The sequence below is a fragment of the Lepisosteus platostomus genome, chromosome 2 (assembly GCF_059453375.1).
Source record: "Lepisosteus platostomus isolate fLepPlt1 chromosome 2, fLepPlt1.hap1, whole genome shotgun sequence".
Classification (NCBI taxonomy): domain Eukaryota; kingdom Metazoa; phylum Chordata; class Actinopteri; order Semionotiformes; family Lepisosteidae; genus Lepisosteus; species Lepisosteus platostomus.
In genome coordinates this window covers 60787446-60806378 of record NC_142612.1, presented here as the reverse complement: position 1 = coordinate 60806378, position 18933 = coordinate 60787446, and the positions used below count along the sequence as shown (strand labels likewise).

Genomic DNA, 18933 nt, shown 5'->3' with positions numbered 1-18933 from the left:
AGGTGCTTTAGCAGGGAAGACAAATGACTAATCCAATCTTTGCTCCTGGAGCAGTCAGCCAACTAAACTAAATTTTAATGAAGGGTCTCCAGTAAGTTACTGGATCATTTTTTTGTAGTTTGTAGCGACCAAATGAGAATATAGATGCCTAACATTTTTTGCTTTATTTCCTAAGGAATGAAAACAAATTTGAAGTATTTTAAAAATGTAAAATAATAATAATAATAAACTTTATTTTATATAGCACCTTTAAAGTTGGCTTCTCAAAGCCCTTTACAGAATGACAACAACAATAAATAAAAAGAATACACAAGATAAAACACAATTACAATATATAGAGGAGACCGTGGATGGTGGTACTAAGAAAAGCAGAGGGATGAAGAATGGAACCAGTTAAGTAAAGGCTTTTCTAAAGAAGAAGGTTTTGGGTCTGGATTTTAAGGAAGAATAATAATTATTATCACAATCAGATGTTATTGGAAGTTACTTTGGAAGAAAACATCAGCCAAATAAATAAATCATTATTATTGTTTAATGTAGATGTCTTATTCTTCTCAGATCAAATATTAGTAGCAAATATCAAATTTATTTTGAGTAAAATACAGTAAAGATAGTTAGGTTTTTTGTTTGTTTGAGCAGAATAAAGTGCTCTGCCATTTATTTTTCAGTCTTGCCTCCTGAACTCAGGAAAAACGTCAGTTTTAATTTTTCTTCATCCATCTGCTACTTAACTGCTTTTGATTTCAACATATTGTCTACAGTAAGTGGGGTAAATAGGGGGTTCCCACTTATGTCATATGGTGAGGTTTTGTGCTTGTGAAAACACCACCCTGTTTATTTTTTACTGTTTGTATATCAGATACTGTAACTATTTTTAATCTGCTGCGCATGTGGGACCACATCATAAGTACACATGTACTGTATCTAAGAAGTTAAATCAAAGAAGGTTCTTTGACCCATCATGACTATTTGCTTACTAGTAGCTCATTGATCCTAGGATCCCATCCAGCCATTCATTACTTGAAGGGATTCAGGGGGAATCAATTTCAACAGGATTGATAGCTCAGAATACTCTTTATCCACCTTTGATTTGTGGTATTAACCTTCTTTACACAGAAGGGTACAAGTATCTGGAATCAGGTTTCCCAGTCAGGTGTAATGAGTCCTAAACTCTGGGCTGGAAACAATTTCAGATTTGCTTAGCTACTAAACTACCAAAAAAGCAAGACGTTCCAAATCTCATCCTCTCTTTTACTAAATTATATTATACATAATATAGGTTGCAGTGATAGTGTGTATGTTCTTCATTCTCAAAGTATTGAATTATTGCCAACTGTAAGATCTATGTGACACTGTTTTGCAGTTTCTGAGTGGACTGTCATTCCTTGAGTTCTGGTCAGACCCTGGGATAATTCCCTCCACAGCAAGGCTTGGAAAAGTTTTAAATTTCAAGGAGACTGATTCAAAACTATACTTTCAGTGGGTTTCCAAGTTCCCTCCAAGATGGTAAATTCCACATTTTCCAGGCTTCCTGTTGAGGGAATTATTCCATTTCTCTGTGGGTGTTGAATCATAAGCTGCCTTCAGTACAGCCCAAAGTCAAAAGCAATTTTTCTTTAGAAAGTGCCTCTGAATAGACTACATGTCTTTATTTAATCAACACTGGCACAATGGAACTCATACTGGAAATTACTTGGGGTCTAAAATGCCTCACATTATGAAAAACATACAAAAAACAAGTTGCTGGCAAGTGGCCCTATAGAAATTTTGAATGGAACTGTTGGCATTACTGGAAACTAGAAAATAACACAGAACTTCATACCTAAAAATCGTAATGTGATTGTAAATGGTTTGTAGTTTGACCATACATAATCACCACTTTTCAAAGCTTTCCTTCTTAAAGGATTTTCCTACACATGGCCTATGCAATAAATAGATGTTTAAATGCCTGCAATGATTAGGAAAGAAGGCTGGCAAATACAACTACTAGGGAGAAAGCTGGACATATAATTAGGTAATTTGTGCTTGGACTTTTACCTCTGAAACTGTGAATCATGCTGTTGTTCAGGGATAAGAGAATTACTGTAACACACCGGTTTAGGGCACCATGGAATATTATATCACAGAAAATGTAGATGTCTCCTGAATTAGAGTTGAAGGGATAAGAGAAATGGTCATCAAACTGGAAATATTTAATAATTTTATTGCATTACCTCTACAGGTCCTGTTGTCTGAATGCAGAATGTAACCAAACCTACAAGAGCAATAGTATCCACCAATGTAGTTATGGCAGTAGTGGTCACAAACCAGTTCTTCATCATTTCTGTCTTTACATTCATCCACATCTACAAGAAAGAAATCACAGATGTGAAAGGAGGACAGCTCAGTGTTCACATACTATGAAACTCAAAGGATTATTCACACTGGCAATGTACAAAAGTGTATCAAGCTTTTACCAAGCTTATCAGCTTTTACTTAGCGTGATGCCTCTTCATAGTGAGCCCCATTTGAAATTAAAGTGTCATACTGTAAGACACTTTCAAAAGAGGAAACGTAGAACAAAAAAATATCTTCAGAAAAAAATAGACTCTAATTTAGTAAAAGTTCTCAATGCAAACTATACAGATGTACAAGAAATGTACTCTTAGGTCTGCTTGTTTTAATCAAACTTTTTAAACATAGATATATATATATATATTTTTAAATCAAACAATTATAATACATTTTCAGTAACAGGATGCACATTTCAAAATGAAAACACTGAAAAGTCAGTGCTGGGTATACACTTCCTGAGCACTAAGACAATTTTGGCAGTATTGACATTGCCTACTCGGCTGTGGGATGTTCTGCCACTCTTCCGGTACAGCTGCAGGCAGCTGGAGAAGGCTGACTGGTCACAGCTGTCTCCTGTTGATGGGACAGATGACTTGGTCCTGCAGATGTTTGGTTGAGACTCAGATCAGGACCAAACCTGGCCATCCCAAGACCTCAGCAATGTTTTCCCCATCTTGTAATGCCTGCACTGGTCTTGTGTTGACCTCATGGAAAACATACTTCCAGATGGGAAGACAGGAATGGAAAAACTTTGAGGTTGCCCTCAAACTGCACCAAAGATGTTTTAGTGTTGAAGAAGGTTCCACCCTATCCTGTTGGCTCGAACAGGATACTATTACATTGTGTACTATGATGTCTTCACACATATTGTGTCTTCTATCAGCTCTGTCAAGGGCAAAACTGCATTAAATACTAAATAAAACATTCACCTTTCTCTCAGACATTCTTGCCCAGTCCACAGAGGAAAGCAATACTTTCTCTCATCAGTCAATGTTCCTGCCGACTGGAACCTACAGTGATTCTGCTGATGCTCAGGTTATTTCCCCCTGTGCTGTAGCCACAGCATTGCAGTGGATTATGATTTATGAGATGGATAAGACAGATGAGACAGTCCTGGGCTACAGTGGAAACCCTTTGAAAATCCTTTTGATTGTCAGAGACAAGCCTTCACTCACGCAACCAGGGCCTGGCATATCCTTTCCGTTTCTTGAGTTAGTTCAAAACCTGTTTTAAATGGATTTTCACACAGACTCTTATTCCACTTTTACTTGTCAATTTTAATTCAAGTCAAATACCAAGCAATGAGGAATTGATTAAATGACTTGAACTCAGTATTTTGCTATCTCCACAGAACAATTGTACGGCTTGCTATTTAAAATTACTACACATTCTCAAACAATTCGTTTTTAAAAGCAAATGAGCAATTTGGACCGAATGACCTCCTATTATTTGTAAAAAACCCTTCTTCTTCTTGTGTTTTTAATTCAGGAAATTCAGAAGTAGAAAATGAAAACATGTAGAAATGGATGCTGTGTTTTTGAGGGGCTAATTTGAATTTGCAGTGCTTGTTTCAGTTGTAGTAGCGGTGCAAAGATCTTACCAACTGCAGTGTAATGGGCCTCGAATCCAGTGAACCGCTCTTCGTTGGAGAAGTCAGACCTGAAGGTGACACTAAGCTTGTTTCTGTGAGACATGATAATCTGCTCCCTGGGCGTCTGTTCTGTATCTGTGTCCTCCCGGCCACAGAATGTAGCCTGTAACCCCTGGTCTGCCTCAATCTGAAAGAGATGGAAGACAAGAAAGGTCAGATGGCCAATTATCACACATGATAATTAAAATTATTACTTACATTCTATTTTTGTTAATCATGTATTTTCATTTCTGTCTTGCATGTTTCTAATTGGAATTGACCATTTTTATCTTATTACAGAACTGGAGTACATGGAGATAAGGGTATCACAGTGATTCTACATGCACGCAGGAGAGAATGAGCTACACAAACATGCTCCTCTGACGTGTCCACTTGCACTTACGGGTATTTGATGCCCTGCAGGCTCCAGAATGCATTACAGGAGACTTGCCCATCTCTCACTGATCTCTCACTGCTGAGTGCTAAGAGGACTTTGGCTAACTACTCAAACCCCTGCCCTGGTAATGTCTGGTTTGTGTGCTGATGCATGGGTGTTCCTGGACAAGCTGACCCAGGCTCTATCTAGAGACATTTGTTATTGACAAGAACATAACAAAAAAAAAGGTTTAAAACAAACATGTCTTGCTTTTGTGTTACTTAAGTAAATACACAAATCTAAATTTTAAACACCAGATCTTGAAAAATCTCAGAGTTTGGGTTTCAACCACCTGACTGGGAAGTCTGTTCCAGAGATGTTCTACCCCTTGGAGACAGAACTGTTTCCTTTGTCCTAAATTAATTCCCCTTAAGTCACCAATAGTGGCTTCATGTCCTCGTTTCACTGCTGAGATTTCTCTTATACTCCTGAGATTTTCTATACTTAACTAAAAGTTTAATTTTTTTTAAGTGCCTGACAAGCCACAGAGGTTGCTGTTGCACAGCAAAATGAGGATACACTATCTAACCCAAGCCCACCCAATCCTGGTAGTTCTCAGCTGTGAACTGAATTAGTCAATCAGAGATATCCAGTTAATGGTGTAGCCAAGGTTTGAATCAGTGTTGTTTGCCTGCTCCCCACAGTAATATCTGTACCTGTTAAGCTCTTGGGTGAGCTTAGAGTATAATTGTTAATGATTTACACATGTGGTAATATGGTGTGCCTGCTCCCACTGTGATATTGGAAAGTGTTGCAAAAGACAGGGACATTTGCTTATTTCTAAATCATTCCACCCTGACGGAAGGCAGTTTCAAAGGTCTGTGGTCTAGAGCAGACTTTGCTCCTGATTTGCTTGAAGATAATATAAAGTTATGGAAATGACAACAAAGCAATAGGTGGGGGATGTAGAATACACATTTATATTTCAGATAAACACTGTTTTTTTTTTCATTTTGATGCATTTTATTCTGAGACATAAAAAGTGAAACAAATTTTGCACATTGAAAAAATGCTTTTAAAGTTGCCATTCTAGTCCCAGATTGTCAAAAAGCAAATGAGAGCAAAGAAACTGCAGACAGATGAGGAAATTAAATATAGGAAATTATATTTACATTACTTCTGACGTCAAGGCGATCCACAGAAGTGACACACTCATACTTCAATCTCATCTAATCCTACATACAATGCAATTCAAATAGCAAATATTGCTGGCCCATTTTGTTCAATTACAAATTATGTACATTATACACATTTAAGTGAATATTTTTTATTAAAACTTGAATCATCAAAATGAACACTTTTCTGGCCGAAATAAGTTCAACGGTCTGGCAAAACTGCCAAGACAAATATGTTGAATGTATAAATACTCACCTCTGTAATTCAGTAAATGGTGGAATCACTTTTGACAACGATTACAGTCTAGATACTTTTTGGATAAGTCTCTACCAACTGCCCCCTATAATGATGCAAATTATGCCCATTCATCATCGTAAACCTGCTCCAGCAAAGTTAAATAGGTTGGAGATCACTGATAGTAATTTTCAAGTCCTGAAACAGATAGGTTTCAAGTCAAGACTTCAACTTGACCACATAAGAATATCAGGTTTCTTTTAGTACATTAGTACAGCATTCTAGTGTAGCTTCATCAGTTTTAGATCTTTAGCAGTCTGAAGCATGCTTTCTTCTAAGATTTGCATCTACTTTGCTTTGCTATTTTTGGCTTCATATTGATAATCTAGTCTCTGCTGATGAGAAGCAGAACTATAATGCAATGCTGCCACCACTGTGCCCGACAGCAGGGATGGTACTGACACAGTGAGGAGGTGTGTTGTTGGGTTTATGACAGATGAACACTTGGCATTTAGTTTACAAAGATAGAATTTTGTCTTGTCTGACCACAGAACTTTTTGCCACATTCTTGCAGTTTCACTTAAATGTTTTCTTGCAAACTCCAACTCCATAAACTTGAGATGGGTGTTCCAGTCTCCCATATAGACCAGTTTTGACTCGTGGACATTTTCTACTCCTTCAAACATTGAATGCTGTGGCTCCTTCAATCCTACTTTTTATCTCATGGTGGCCAGTTTTCTTCTTGTCTGGCTGTACAGTTAGGAGAAACAGCCTGATCTATGCAATGTCTGTTCCTCTTCTTTATAGTTGATGTCACCAGGGTCAAAGGACTATCCTATCCAACAATCCGATGTCTTTTAACATTTTTATGTAACCTTCTCCAGGAAAGTGCTTTCTACAACCATATCCCTGAGGTGTTTGGTGAGCACCTTGGTTTTCAGAAAATAATGTAACCTTACAGAGACAGATGTATTTATTCTTATAACCATGTGAATTCTTGCAAACAGATGGCCAATCAACTACTAGTATGACTTGTCAAAGACGTTTTGTGCACTGGACAGAATTTAGATTTGTTACTGTTTATCAAAGGGGTGAAAACCCCCTTATGCAACTAGAATATTTTAGTTTTAGAATCTTCCTTGTAATTGTAGCTGACGATTAATCCTTTTCACCCATAAAAACATTCAGTCTGAGCTAGTTGATTAAAAATATTAACTTTAATGTCATTTTAAATTCAGCAAAATGGGATATCATTGGAAGCAAGTGAATACCTTTGAAAACCTTTGAGCTTCTCATGCTAAAGTCACTTTTTTATCATATCCAGTAGAACTGAAGGCCTTCAGCATACAAACAAATCCTTGAAGTGATAAGTACAGACATTCCTGAAACGAGAGCCATTCTCATCTGCTGCAGGACTCCAAATACCCTGAGGGATGGCATCTTTTATACGGCTTCTCAATTTCGAATTAGCTACAGAAAAGTTTAAACAACAACAAAAAGTCAGTTTGACTAGCCTGCTGGCAGGCTGATGGCTTTAAAATGTACGCTCCCATTCATTTTTTAATCATGCGCCTGGGTGGGCTTAACAGTTAAGCAATTCTCCTGCTCCACCACTGACAAACTGCAGAAAAAAAATTACAGGGAAACCACTGTTTCATTGGTAACTTACAAAACATTCTGAGACTGATCTGTGGCCATTAAATGTGCTGTGTTTCAAGCAATATGCTTTGGCTTTCCCCAGCAGTAAGGCTCTCAAAGAGGATTAATTCACTTTTAATACAGCTGAACTCTAAAAAAACTGACTGAAGTGCTGTTTGATTTCACACATGCACTGCAGATGACTATTTTATCTTGTTCCCAAGCTGCGTGTTTACACAGTAGATGTCACTAACCCCCTGGGTATGTTTAGCACAGTCTGATGGCGATATGCAATTGCTAAGAAGCTCTGATGCAATGTATTTTTTAATGTTTTTGCAAAAAAAAAAACATTCCACATAACACAAAAAACTCATTCCAAGCAAACACAAAGCAAAAAGATAAAAAGAGAAGTGCCAGAGCTTCCGACGAAGAGTAGCACATGCTTTTAATTGTATTATTATATTTAATTATTTACATAACCCAGTAAGGATATGTGAAAGCATTCTAAATCAATTCTTCATGGCCAAGGAATTCATAAAATGAAAAGACTGAGATTTAAATGTCAGTAATGTGAACCAGGTCTAGTGCATACAGTATGTGTGCAGGATAAGTTAAACAGCTCAATCACTGCTAAACATGGTTTAAAAGGATGATTAGAAACTGACTCCATCCTTCCACTTACAATATTATACTGTATATTACAACATAAGAATATATATTAATCCACCTATACTCTGCATGAGCCTGTGACTAAATGTGAATCTCCTGCTTATAGTTTTCACACCTGAAATTACATCTCATAGTGTTTGCCCATGAGAACAACAGTAATAGAACAAACTGCTTGATTAATCTAAGAGGAAACTTAGACATTACTATAAAATAAATGAAAAGATTATGGGCATTGAGTAGGATTTAATTGTAAGTTAAAAAGAAAAATAAACATTGTTAATGGTGTTATAAAACTGATTTGAACAAAAACAAATGCAAGGCAACATGTGAAAGTGATCTAGCATACATTCCTATATAATCTTATTGAATAACATCTGGTGGTTCTGTGAAATTACATGAAAAGCAATGCAAAAAGTTTTTGTTTAATTCAGGTTCATTGAGGTGCTTGCAAGAGCTACTTAGAACAATGGTTATCTGTCTCAGACAGTGTTGTCTGTTGTGAAAAGAGCAGACTATTGTGTGCTGTATCTGAATACTCTGCCTGCCATTTGGTGCCTGAATGTCAGATGGTTAAATTCAATTCCTCAGCCTGGGTGTCAAGGAGATCGAACAGGCTCCAGCTTTGTTAATAACTTACTGATTCCGCATATCATTTTCTTACGTCACTGCTTAAACGGACTAACAATGTTTAAAAAGAAAAAAATAAAATATTAAACAAAACATAGGTATTCATTTTTAGATGACATCTCCATATAAATCTATGAAATTATTAGATGTGTCCTAATGAAGGGCAGGCAAAGTACTTCACAAAAGCCAGAATGATCTCTTTGTACCTGACAATTTACAATATTATCCAAAGATGCATGTACATGCTTATTATCAACCGTCATACATACTAATGCAATTGTATTAGGACTCTTACAAAATTAAAGACCTAAATCACAACCTTCATCACTTAATTATTATGTCACTGTGTATTATTTCATTGTTGCTCATGGGAATGAGCTATTCTGTCTTGTAAAATGAGCAAGGATGGTAGTAACTGGTCTACAACACATAATAGAGCTGAACGTTTACTGTTAGGTGTACTTTAAAATGATCTTTGTGTAAAAAACCTTTGCTTTATGGACCAGTTGATACAGTAATGACTCAACAGTACTGCAATTCTCAATTCTTTTAATGTGCTGCAAGTTCCACATAAAGTTGCAAATTCTCACAATATAACACAAGAAAGAGGGCTGAATTTGTCTGTAATTTCTCTATTAATAGCAGCATACACTTTGGGCAGGTGAAGGTGCTAAACTGGCACATTTTGAAATAAACTAATCTCCTTTTGCATCCTGGGTCTGGACACTTTCTATGTCTCCCTCAAACCAGCTTTACATTGGCAGCCTGCCTGAGCCTGTGCTCTTTTGTCTTTCACAGCTGCAGTTTTAGATTAGTGCACACCACTCCTCTAGAAGGGCATTAGAATATGAATATGCTCCACATAAGATGGAATGCTTTGTATTAATATGCCACTGCTCCAGTTCGTCATGTGGAATGAATGCTATTAACTTTACCATAGGAGCACTTGTATAGACCCCATGCCTCTGAGAGCAACAAGACATTAGTTAGTTGATGAAAGAAGAAAGCTTGCCCTACTTTTGTACAAGTAAAAGGATGCCTCCTCAGAAATCACTTTTCTCCTTTTTATATTTACATGAAAAAGTATGCATGAATCGAAAGGAAACCTGTCAGAATTGAGATATTACATTACCTATGACATTGCAAATCTCCTACAATACATAGAATTAGCAATTTGTTCAAGCATTTAAAAAACATATCCTACATTTCTCAGTTGAAAAAAGAAAAACTACAGGGCAGTGTACCACTAACACTAGAGTTGAGCTGCAGCCACAAAAATCAGAAACTATAAAAAATATATACAAATAGTACATAATAGTAAAATAACTTTACTATACAGTAAAAGGGCATATGTTTCAGTTAGCCACTTAACTTTAAATTAAAGGTTGCAGCTTTTTCTTCAAATATAAACTTTTGTTTTTTTAAGCAAGCTAGAACTTTGTTCTCTATATATCTCTTTGCTTGTCAGTGTTACACTACAGTTTAAAAGAGGGCTATTGGAGCTCACATTTAAAGGAATTAACAGAAAAACTCTACACTTTGAACAAGTGCAATCAAATTATTCTTTCACCAGCATTACTAACGATGCATGAGACTGTGGAATCCTGTCACAAACCATCTTTTCATGCCAAACCTAATTTAAAATTCAGTTTTACACTGTTGTGAAATTACACTCCTGACCAACAGATATCTTCGGACGAAACCAGAACAGATTTATTTTGAGAAAACAAAAATGAATATTTCAGCTCTACAAAATTAATACCCCTCTACATAATCTCTAAAAGTGTTTCTTGCAATTCTCTTTTAATCTTATCTAGAATAGTTTCAAGTGAAGTCCCTGTGACAAAGTCCATGTACAGAATAGCCAAGAATCTAGGTCCTCAAATCATTGTTATTGTGATTGTGTAATTAGTCCCATTTAACAAGTTATGTCTTAAAAGTTTGTATTGACTATACACATTCAAAATGTTGGCTAAATGTAACCCATGTAAATGTAACAGCATTTTCCAAAATCTGGAATTAACAAGAAACTGCTGAACTGTGAACTGCCTCATTTAAGTTTTTTATGCTAATTACCTCTTTTACAGGCCTTATTCAGGTAGATGTATAGTAGGCATCACCCAGGCCTCTGTCAGAATAAGACCCTGTGAATGAAAGATGTGCCTGTGAACACAAGTTCAACCAAATTTCAATTAGTCACTTTAAAGCATCAACTGTTGGTTAAACTTGTCTTTACTTTGTCAAATTCATGTCATAATTAGTTCTGTTTGGCAGCTACCTGCTCAAGTGAAATAAAAGTATTACAAGCCTGTACATCCTCAGAATGATTCAACTACAATTTATACATTTTAAAGATAACATTGATATTGTAGATAAAAAGGGGGTGTAGGGTGGCCTGGCTGTTAGCTTTGTAGCCTCACAGCCCTTCAGTGTGGCACCAGTGCCCCGGGTTTGATTCTGCACCATGGGGCCCCTGTGTGCAGCTGGCAAGTTCTGGTTGCTCCTCACTGGACGGATTTCAGAGCAGCAAAATATTTTTTATGATGTGGCAACCCAAACATGTACAGTATTCTAAATGAGGCCTTATTGGTGTATTATACAATTTTAACATAACCACCACCTTTGCTTTTAATTCTAAGGCTTTTAAATATACACTCAGTGGCCACTTTATTAGGTACATCTATCTAGTAATAATAATAATAATAATAATAATAATTGCTTACACTTATATAGCACTTTTCTGGACACTCCACTCAAAGCACTGTTACAGGTAATGGGGACTCCCCTCCACCACCACCAATGTGCAGCGTCCACCTGGATGATGTACCGGGTAGGACCCCCTTTTACCTCCAAAACAGCCATGTTTGTGTGTCGGTTTCCTCTCACCTTACAAAGGCACACTGACTGTGTGCACTGGCATCTCTAAATTGTCCTCTTCAGTGTCTGTGTCCTATGATGGACTGGCCTCCTGTCCAGGGTTTCCTCCTTTTGACCTTTGTTTCTGCAATTGGCTCTGGGTGGCTACAACCCTCACCAGACAAACTGCAAGCAGCTTTCTAATAATGGATATATATACAGTATTGTATTTGCATGTACAGTATACTTTTTGTGCTTGCATTTCATAGGTATATCGTATACTTTCTTCTATATTTGTAGTCTATGTACAGCGTTTGTTTTCACAAGAATTGTGCTTTTGATTGACTGGCTTTAGTTTCATAAAACAAAATCTTTGTGGCCTAGGACTACTGCATGAGGGTGTTTGCAGCCACTTCTCAGACAAATTTCCTATATTTCTCAAGCCCAAGGGTAACATGAATAACTTGGACCAAGGCCTTGGCTATATCTGCCTTCTTAAAGTAGTAGGTATATTTTTAAATCTCTAGTCTTCCCTTCCAGCTCTGACACCATAGCCTACAAACAGTTACTCAAAGATATGCATTTCATGCTGGGATTGGATCTGGATTGAATTATGCTAGAGACTTCAAGGCATTCTAATTTATTTCTAATCAAAGTGTCGTGAGGGATAATAATTACACACAATGGCATCCCCGTCAGCACATTTGTAAAATGAGACCAGTCAAGAAAATTTAACAGAAATAGCATTTAGTTGTGTCAATAACCCCAAGATTCAAATGAGAAAAAAGAAGTTCATGAGAGTATAAGAAGTATAAGAAAGATTGCAAACGAGAGGAGTTTATCCAAGGAATTAGATTCTACAATGTAATGTAGCTGTTCCAGATGCCAACCCTACTTTGTAAAAGTGCCTCCTGTCCTTAGCTCTAAATTTGACTTAGTTTCAATTTGTGTCTTTATGTTTTAGTGTTGATCATGATGTTCTCTGGTGGAGTAATCTAATATTGTATTTCAAGGCTTTATCTCCTCTGCTTGAGAAAGAGATTAAGTTCTTTCAATGCATCTACAGTATGTGGCTTATGATGTATGCATCCTAAAATAACTGTTAATTGTATTCCTGGCCTGATGGATGTATTTATTCCACGGTTGTCTTTTTTCTTTTAAAAAAAGGGATTCTCCTCTCGCAAGGATACCAACAATTAAGATCTCTTGCCTAACAGTATGAGATCTCTGTCTAGCCAAAGGTGTGAAGGCATGTGTTTGCTGATAGTCACAAGTGAATGAATAAATACATTACTTTGGAGTAGAGAGAGTCTGCACCCAATATATTCTGTTATTTTGTTTTTCACTAGACAGCACATGTGTAATCTTTGGGAGCACATTTTTTTCCTTGTTTTTGAAACGTGTCTGTGTATGCCATTCCTTTGCAGATGCTAGGACATGATCAGAGTTAATTATGATTGCAGTCCACTATAGACCTTGGTTTAAATGCATTTAAATTCACAGCCACGGATTTGCAAAATAAACACAATCATAGGTGCTCTTGAGTGGTCCATCTGGTAGAAGCCTTTGTTTGACGCGTAGGATGGACTGTGTGGTTTGGGCTAAGTCCAGGCTGTCCCAGAAGCCAATCATGGTCAGATGTTCCCAGGAGGTGGCAAAAAATTGCCTTTGGTTGTATTCCAGACTAGTAGCAGGAAAACCCGGAGCAGAATGTCTTGACTTCTTGAAATGATTTCTACAAGCCTGTTTGTTAGCATGCATTATCAACAGCTTTGAAAGATGTACAGTACAGATGGTGAGTGGCAGAGTGGGATGATGGCACAGACAAAGGCTGAAGGAGGCTACAGTAGAGTTCCTCTGCAAAGTCACGGAGGAATGATTACATCATGGAGAAAATCTGCCTTCCTTTTGGAACGTAAGCAAAATCAATTTGGTTGGATTTTTTTAATGAGTCTCACCCACACTAAAAATTAAGTTGAAGAAAAAAAAAAGTATCCATGACTCCAAAATCTGAAACGCAAACACCAGATGAGAAACTAACTATGTATTTGTTTAAGCCTCCTGGATGTTTCGTGTCACTTGAAGTAGCAAATTAGCAGAGGGCAGTAAGTCTCAAACAATTAGAAACAAAACATTCATAAGGTCAAGCAGCTTATGGGCACTGTATGCAAACGCAAACATAAGAAATATGTAAATATTTGTAGGTTTAATTACTTTTTCAAAATGAATCCTTATACAAGGCTCCTAGTAGTAAATCTGTAATTGTTTTATATTGATTTAATGCATTTAGACTTTATTGTGCTTTCACTACAGCATCACAATTATAAAGGAAGAGCTCAAAATAGATTGAAGACTTCAGATTATTACCCTCCGTACCCACCTCATTTTACAATCAAAACTGAAACATAGAGAAGAAATCAAGAAGCCATAGCCTTTTCCTATTCTTCTGTAACATAATTCCACAGTAACCACCCCTCTTGACATTGTCTTGTTGATTCTGCACAACTCATGGTTAGTATTTATAGTATTATAGTATAGTATTTATTTCCCCTATCCTGTTGTAAACAGAAGGCAACTGCCAGAATAGGATAATATTTTTAAACCTCTTCAAGAGTGCAGCACAATCTCCACTTCTGTGAGCCAAAACTCTGAATTTATAGTACTTTTCCTTGACCGGCCATATTGAGGTGGTCACAGTCTTCATATCATTATTTGGAAGGTCCAGGATTTACAAAAGCCTTTGCCTCGAAACAACCATTAAACGACTCTGATAAGGGTTGGTGTGGGTGATACTTCTGCAGCCTGTTGAGAACCAGTTGTTCACCAATCAACACTGCTTTCACCCTGTGCTGTATTTGCTTGTGAGAAGATTGACCACATTGACCTTGGGAGGGTGTGGGAAGGGAGCACAGCAGGAGGGGATACATCAAAACAAATTTCATTATCTTTTTAAGGTCCCTGCTCTTCCCTCAGTAAATGATCCACAGAAAGTACACAAACTGAGGCTCCCTGTTAACCCCATTTAGGGATTTTGACCTCAGTGTTTATATATCTGGAAACTGAAGGAATGCAGAGTGCTCTAGCTACCAGCTGAAGGCTTGCTTGACAAGTAACAGATGAGGAATCATTGGTGCTCTTTAAATCATTACACTCATGAATTCATAACACTTAACTGCACTAAAATTGATGGAGGCCTGTTGTTAATTTTAAGCCATTAAAGACAAACTTCCAGCAATTCCAACAAGCAGTTTTCATCATCTGGCTGATGGACTTTATTTTTCCTGTATTATGTAATGTAGGAGACTTCAACCAAAAATGGATGACTAGACAGATATCGCATTTTACAACACTTTGGATTTCACCGACTTTAATTGAGAACACTACTGAACATTGTTTCCTTTGCTTACTGACAGGAGGTAAATGAAAGATGAAATAATAATTCACTTGAGGTATGCAACATGTTTTTAAGAAGATAAGTTAAATTCAGAATGAAAAATAATAACACTAATAGTTTTTCAACTGCCACATAGTTGGCATTTACCTATCACAGCTTGGATTCATTATGTTTTCTGTACAATATATTTTTATACAGTATGTGCTTGTTTAACTAATATAAATGTGGCTCTCTCACAATTTAATTTTGCAATAAAAGAAAATGTATTATAAAATAGATTGTGGTGAAAACAGACAGAGATGTATACACCCAGAGATAGATTGTTTTCTTACCTTAACATAATCATATTCACAGAGGTAGGATGGTTCCAGGTCAAAGTGCATAAAATAAAGTTTTATTTTAAATCCGTCTGGGACAGATATATTCCATGCAACCTCAGAATCTTTGGGATAGGACTCCGGGAAATTGGGAGACTGGATGATACCATACATCCCAGTTAATTCAATACCTCTGCACCCATGCACAAGAAGACACAGGATGAAAAATCCTATCAGGATTCTGTGAAGATGTGCAAAAAAGAAAGAACATTTTAATCAGAACAGCAGTTGTAGCTACAGTACAAATTCACACCTGTTACTGTAGCAAGAACACTTTTGTAGGCCCCTGTGAATAATGGCTTACAAAATGTTCTATGAATATATTCTGGTTAAGCATGATACTACATTTGATTTACTATAAGTAGTTTCTATTAGTCTATTAAAAGAAGCTTTTTCTAAACCTTTTTAACACAACTCTTTAAAAGCATTATTCAAGACTTTTGGGTTTGGAGATGAAAAAGCTGTCTGTCCCATAGCAAGGTTTTATTCTCACAGTTACTGTACTTCAACCGTTCTAATTTGAAATGTATCATTTGAAGTCGAGGCAAAATCAAAGGAATACGATCACAAATTAAGTCCTGCAATGCATTAAAACGGCATGATATATTTTTAAAATTATCACTAACAACAAAATACTCCATTTTATCCTTTCTTTCATCAAATTCCATCTGCCTCAAAAATTCTAAAAACGGGACGTTAAAAAAGAAATATATGCTTAATTGATTAATTGACAAGTAAACATTATACAGGTTTTAAGATACTTAATATATGATTTTCACGAATGTTTCAATTTATAAAGACGTACATGTATACTACTGCTATCAATAATAACCTTCAAACATGAATGCATTACATAAACCAAGGCAGTTGCCTTTTGTCAGTAACAATAACGGCACCCACTGCACGCCTCGTAATCAAAATTCCAAAACTTTTTTCCCCCTCGAAACCTGTTGCTTTCTTTATGCAAACACGTCGCTGCCTTTTTTTTACTGCTGAAAATACTAACCTCATTATTGCTGCAGTTGTTGCTCCAGCGACTCTTGTCTCCTACTGTAAAACGGCGTGTGAGAGTGTTTGTGCTCCAGGACCCCAGCGTGGTCTAGCATTCCTAATTCACGTCATACTAGCAGTGTTTACCCTTCGGCAATTTACTGCAGGAGACGAACAAAGAACAAAACAAAACACTTTCTGCTGCGTGGAAAAGATCGCACTTCCTAGTCAGTATTCGTCTTTGAACGACATCGTCAGTAGTTATCGACTGCCGCTGATTAAAATACACTATAAATCAAATTATTTCATTTGCAATTTCCCGCTGATTTAGCGTGATTTTTCGTTTGCAATCGAGGTTGCTAGGGATAGCATATTTTTAAAAACACTTCACACCGTACATTAACCTATCGGTTTTGCATAGGCAGTAGGTTTGTAATGTAATGCAGTTCATGTACAGTAATCCCATTTTATGTATAACTTAATCTTCTAAAACATGTAGGGGACATGGTTTTTAATTGTTACTATATTGATGGTACTACATTCAACAACACTGGTGTGGTACCCTCTGCGGTCACCCTGTGGCAATCTCAGCATCCTCGGGCTCCCGCCGTCACGCTTCTCAGAACGATGTCACGCTTTGTAGAGGTCTGCTGCTTTATTTCAAATTGTTCTTACAATAGATTTAGAGGTTCTCTCTTCACTTGCTAATCTATTTTACAGTGCTTTCTCCATAATAATCAGAATCATCATCAAAATCTGTTTTATTATCCTTAATTTAGCAGACATTTATGTCACAGTAAAACAGTCACAGTCTGTACAATATATTAACACAATTTCATAGTCAACCATACAGTATATGAGGTAATAGTTCAACAAGTGGTACAGAGACTTTCTGTACACTGATATTGCAACCTAGTGAATTGAAACAAGAGGTACAATACAACAATATTTTATTCTGATTTGGATTCATTTAATCAGTCAAATAAAGTACATTGTACGAAGATTTTCAAAAAGCAAGTTCCAAAACAGATCATAGTAAGCATACTTTTCCTATGTTGTACTGTACCGGCCGTTCTTTATACTGTATGTGAAAATACGTATACTGTATGCGTTTTTTAAAAAGTCAGAAACCCTAGCTCTGATTCATAGTGTTATCGGTTTGCCGTGAAGAGATCTGTTCGTTAAAGCTTTGTGTTGTTAGAACGAGCAGGTGAGGACCGGGCTTCTACGATCACTGATTTGAGATATCAATGACTCTAACACGTACAGATGCATTAACACGGAAACAATAACATATACATAACATAGTTTGCTTTCTATAAAAGCAAACGGAACCGCTACTGTAATTACAGCTTTCAAGAAACTATGTGGTAGAAAACAAACGGAAATGTATCGACCTCTAGTGACCGTGCTGGGTAAATGTTACTTTTAAACCGAGAGTTGAAGTTTATGTACTGTACAGTATGGGTGAAAGCATTGCATGATTATGCAAAATTAATTAATGCCAAAATTATGCCAAACCAGTACATCAAATAACAAACACTGGGAGACTGTAAGTGAACACAGACTGTCAACGTCCAGATTAATTTCAAAATATCACATATCACATGGCTTGACAAATGCCAAAAATAATGCCCAAGTTAAATTTTGGACTCACAAGATATGATTACAAAGCAAAATACCAAGGATGATGAGACTTAATTAATGCAACATACAAACCTGTAATTGTTTGTGATTCCAAGGGAAATGGTAAATTCACATATGGATCTATGGTGATTCCTCTATACTGGGAATTTCCTTAGAAATACAAAATGTACGTCTGGGAAATCAGTGCTTTGAAAATGGACATGGGCAGCAAGACAGATCACAAAGCATTGCTACTCCTTCCTCAAACTATCCACATTTAGTTACAGCTAAGCTGTACAAACTGGCAGGTATTTAAAGATGTCTGTCTGCATTTCTACAGAATTTCTTCATTGAGACCAACAGCAATTCTTGAACTTTAATTTGAAAGTCAAACAGAATTCTGACAAGAATGTAATATCTTAACTTAATAATTGAAGGTACATGAAATTTAATTCATGTATGCAAATGATTTCAATAAGGTGACACCGGAATAATTACAATATATTTTTTAAAGAGTGAGATTAATAAACAAAAAACTGCCTGGGTTTTAGTGCAATATACTCACAATATACACTGATATGATACATATCTGCTTAGAAAAAAGAATACTGTAAAAGAGTAAATGTGATAAACAGCAGGACTCCTAAATTAAACAAATATCACTCTTAATTTGGTTTTAGTTTGTAAATATCAATTAAGACCTTAAATAAATATCATTTTTTAAATAAAACTAGGGAAGTTTAGATTTCCATTAGATGTAAATATAGAGTGAATGTTTTGTGTGACTGACAAGAAGAGCTTTAAATGTTAAAAAAAGTATTTAAGAAACATTCACATTATTTTATGAGTCATAATGTAAGTGGACAGTAGTAGAAGTATACAAATACTGACCAAAATGTATTAATTATTAATTCTTATACTTAAATTAAATTAAAACAGGCAGTACAGAGAGGTGTTTGTGTTAAGACTAAAAAAATAACCTTTTCATGGATTATATACTGAGGAT

General features: G+C 36.3%; 1 protein-coding gene across 2 annotated transcripts in view; it reads right to left on the bottom strand.

Moving 5' to 3' along the window:
- Positions 1 to 16470, bottom strand: part of masp1 (MBL associated serine protease 1) — a 42464-nt gene extending 25994 nt beyond the window's left edge. For both annotated transcript variants that reach the window (XM_088611001.1, XM_088610993.1), the window contains exons 1-4: positions 16318 to 16470; positions 15267 to 15492; positions 3935 to 4112; positions 2214 to 2345 (exon numbers count right to left, since the gene is read on the bottom strand). In XM_088611001.1, coding sequence (XP_088467127.1) covers positions 2214 to 2345; positions 3935 to 4112; positions 15267 to 15492; positions 16318 to 16322 — 541 coding nt within the window. In that variant the 5' untranslated portion in view covers positions 16323 to 16470. The remainder of the gene's footprint in view (positions 1 to 2213; positions 2346 to 3934; positions 4113 to 15266; positions 15493 to 16317) is intronic.
- Between the last annotated feature and the right edge of the window lie 2463 nt (positions 16471 to 18933).